Consider the following 3866-nt stretch of genomic DNA (forward strand, 5'->3'; position numbering starts at 1 on the left):
GCTTTTAAAGCGTGCCAGTAACAAGAGCTATGGCTACGCTTTTAAAGCGTAGCTGTTGATAACTGTTGTACAATATGTCTACGTTTTTAAAGCGTAGCCATAACTTTGTTCAGGTTCTATTGTTCTTTTTCTAATCTTTATAATAAAATCTTATAAAATTCATAGATAATTGTAAAATTTATACAATGACCATTAATTTTAAATCAACTAATCCAATCATTACAACAACTATTACATTATCTACTTGCTTTACATATTATTACATAAGAGAAAATTTTAGAATCAATAGGAAGTTACAAAAGAGACCACTAGTTTTTACTGAAACAATAAAACACTACTAGTACCCAAGCTAACGAAGATTCTAAGCAAGCTACCATCCTAGAATTACATATTACTAATCCGGGAGCCATCATTTCAATCCACCTGGATCATATACCACATGCAATGCCATGCAGCTCTTGAGAAAACATGAGCCATCATTTCAATCTACCTGAAGAAAATAGATAATCTTCCGTCAAGTCTAGGAAAGTAAAGAGAAAGCCAATTGAATTGCTTATTACCGAAACTTTACCTGGTACAAGGAGGAGCAGTGCTGCTCAAATCACAACCTCCAATTTTGTATGTCCTTCTTGCAAGCACAACAACCAAAAGTATATAAGAACATGATTGTGAGTATATGCATCTTCAAAAGCTTTTCGTTAAGCTATGCTTTTCTTCTATTTAATTTTCTCTATTTACAACATTGATTCAGTTGAAAACTGCACATAAAAAATAAAAAAAGAATAAAAAAAGAAGTGAAATAAAGTAAGAAAATTAAAAAGAACCTCTGAGTAATTATTTATCAAACAACTAATATACTATTGGATATATGACTCCACAGTCTGCAGTTTACCATTACCAATAATGTCAAACAAATAAATAATGCACACCTATATCAACTAGGGCACAAACTTGGAAATGTGTGTTTAACCTGAAAGCAGCAAATTGTTCGTAGCTCCCACCCCCACCAGATAAACTCCTTTTTAATCATCAATCAAAAGCATGGATATAAACACTAGAATAGTTATGTATAACTTATTTCAATTAACTCTAGAATTCGTTCATATCTTCTCACTTACTGCACTCAAGAGTAGTTCTCTCTCCACAAATCATATCTTAGGGAGAATAATACACAAATGTATGAAGCTGCCAACACTTATTTTAATTTTGAATTTAAGAAAATGAAAGACATGTACTTACAGTGAGAACTGGACCAATTGTCAAGTCCTCTAGCTTTTTTCTCTCAGCAAGACCTTTTAATTTGGATACCAAGGAAGTCGAAGCCCAGTTCTAAGCACAGTAAGTAACTGAAAAATCTCCAGAGCTGGTTGTGAAATCTCCACAGCATAACCTTTCAGAAAGTTGAGGATCAAGTGCTGGTTGTGAAATCTCCAGCCCTTCACTTTTAATGATAGATATATAACTGAAAAATCAATTGAGAATCATTAAGATTTTGTAACATTATAGGAGTGCCCATTTAAAAAAAATAAAACAGAAGTAATCTCCACCAATTTTGTTTTTAATTAAACAATCTAAGAGCATCAAACTATATTTTTTCTCATTTTCAGAAATCAGAGATGGTATTCAACATTCTTATCTGGGTGGAACTCTTAAACTCCAAGGTCCTCATCCCAAAGGAAAATGTCCTCATCCTAAAACAAAAATCTGGGTGTAAGGAAACATAATACACATCTAAGACAATAAATAACAATTCCTAAAATAGAATCCACAAATTAGGTGGCTAAAATTTCTAAACTGCATTCACTAGGCCTTGTGGACCTTTTCCACATATGCCTGCAACGAAAAGCACAGGAATTGTAAGACAATCTAGAAAGGCTAATTGTAAGCAATTACTCATTTTTCATCAATTCTGAGACAACCCAACTTTGACAAGAGAGAATATCTAAAAGCACAATAGCAGATGTAGATTAAGAAACTAACACAAAGAAAAACACCACGGCTTGAACCATGTCCTCCCAGAAGGTTCCTCCATTTGAGGGAAGAGAAAGAAAAACTCGTGTTCTTGCATAAGAGCACAGCACCATTGTTGCTCAGCTTCGCCAGCCTCAGAACTCTCGGGAAATCCTAAAATTATATATATATATATATGAATGCAATGCAAACAGTTTATAAAGGATAATAATAAGTAGAAGAAAAACACAAACGAGGGTATGAACAGCACTGGAGATGGCAGATGAACCCTGAAAATAGAAGACGATGAACTTTGTCAAACATCAACTTTTAAAGGCCCCTGTTTTGAAGGGATAATATAAGATATTGAATTTGCTAATGTTAATATATGATTGGATAACTGTTACACCCTTTTATATTATTAGTGTACCAAAATCCAAAAAGCAAAAGTAAATATCTCCTAAAAAATATCAGGTTAGGAATTTGATAATCCATGGGACAAGTAAAACCTCATCTTGACTATATTAAACAATAATGCGCTTTGATAAAACATAAAAGCTATTCAGGCCTCTTAGTTAGCCATTGTTGTCCTTTTTATGACATGATTAAGGGTTTCTGGTACTATATGTCAAAATCCATCATTTTCATGTATTAACTTTATGGCTTGCTTCTCAGTATTGATAGCAAATGGCTTAACTAATTGAACATAAAACACAAACAAATGGATTCCAACATATTCAATTTACACTGGGACGGTGGATTTCAACACTAAAACACTGGAAAGTTTTAGCAAGAGGCTGTTGAGAAATTATTTTTTGTCCTGCCTTGTTTTTATCTGACTAATGATTTTCATGCCTACAAACACGAAATGGAGAACTATATTTGCAATGGCCAGAAAGAAATTAAAAAGAAAACTGTGCTCCCTAGAATACAATTGTGTCTTCAATGTGCATGTCTTATTATTATCTACCTGAATGTGTATATTCAGAAAATTACGAGTAATTCATTAATGAAAAAAATACATACTGAAAACTTTGACAAAGTAGCTTGAGCAGCCACGTCTACAGCTTTGTTCTGATCAAAAAATTGGGAGGAAGAAAGAGATTTAGCATTTGAGAACTTCTTTCTTGCTTCGTCAAATTCTTGAATCTGATAAAGGACAGGCACCAAAACAGAATATGAATCAACATGACATAAATCCATCAAAGAAGAAGCTTAGATACATATTTTACAGATGAAGCTATAGTTAAAGAAGTCAGCTGAGACAATAGTTAAATAAAGTCAACACATATTTGGATATATAACAACGCGATTTGCAGATTGGATCTTAATTAATTACCTGCATTGCGTTAACAATAAGGCCTGAGAGAATGAAAAGAGTGCCTGCAGGAAGAATAAAAACTGCTGCTAGGAACGCCATGTCCTTTTTTTTTTCTCAACCTACCTCCAAATGCAATACACATTTAAACAACCTCTATTCCATCAAGTCACATACCACTCGCTACACTAATTTCATAACAGGGCAGTCAACCAAAACCATCATACATAGCACGAAATGTTGCTTTAATTTCATAACAGGGCAATCAACCAAAACCAAAACCAAACACCTTGCATTCGACTCAACATCTTATTCAATGTGACTTTCTTCTAGGTCTGTTTTACTTCAACAATATTATTTAACATTATTTTTTAACTAATAGAACTGATAATGAATACATTACCAGCAGGGACGAAGGCGGAGGGACGAAGGTGGAGGGACGAAGGGATTAAACATTATTAACAAAGGAACAAATAGTATTAAGAGTAAGAGAAAAAAATTTACATAAATTAAGTCCATGAAAATTTCTTCCCCCTGTTTTAATCTGCACACATACATAATCTCCAAACTGCTATCAGATTTATATCTTCATATTCAT

The 3866-nt window shown here is 33.3% G+C and overlaps 1 protein-coding gene across 1 annotated transcript; it reads right to left on the reverse strand.

The window, feature by feature from the left end:
- Positions 1-1295: 1295 nt before the first annotated feature.
- LOC107613875 (uncharacterized) lies at positions 1296-3370 on the reverse strand. Its single transcript, XM_088504484.1, has 5 exons — positions 3290-3370; positions 2977-3099; position 2360; positions 1981-2124; positions 1296-1462 (listed from the first exon to the last, which is right to left on the reverse strand). The coding sequence occupies exons 1-5, from the start codon at positions 3368-3370 to the stop codon at positions 1296-1298; spliced, it is 516 nt and encodes a 171-aa protein (XP_088360610.1).
- Between the last annotated feature and the right edge of the window lie 496 nt (positions 3371-3866).

This window comes from Arachis ipaensis, chromosome B2 (genome assembly GCF_059453495.1).
Source record: "Arachis ipaensis isolate K30076 ecotype BB chromosome B2, ASM5945349v1, whole genome shotgun sequence".
Taxonomy (NCBI): Eukaryota; Viridiplantae; Streptophyta; class Magnoliopsida; order Fabales; family Fabaceae; genus Arachis; species Arachis ipaensis.

Bases quoted from the DNA above. Each gene is read 5' to 3' on its own strand.
- LOC107613875 (XM_088504484.1), bottom strand. From the start codon at position 3,370: ATGGCGTTCCTAGCAGCAGTTTTTATTCTTCCTGCAGGCACTCTTTTC. The intron at 3,100-3,289 runs GTAATTAATTAA...GTCCTTTATCAG, and splicing joins TTATTGTTAACGCAATGCAG to ATTCAAGAATTTGACGAAGC. The intron at 1,463-1,980 runs GTTAGTTTCTTA...TTGATTTTTCAG, and splicing joins GCCGTGGTGTTTTTCTTTGT to TTATATATCTATCATTAAAA.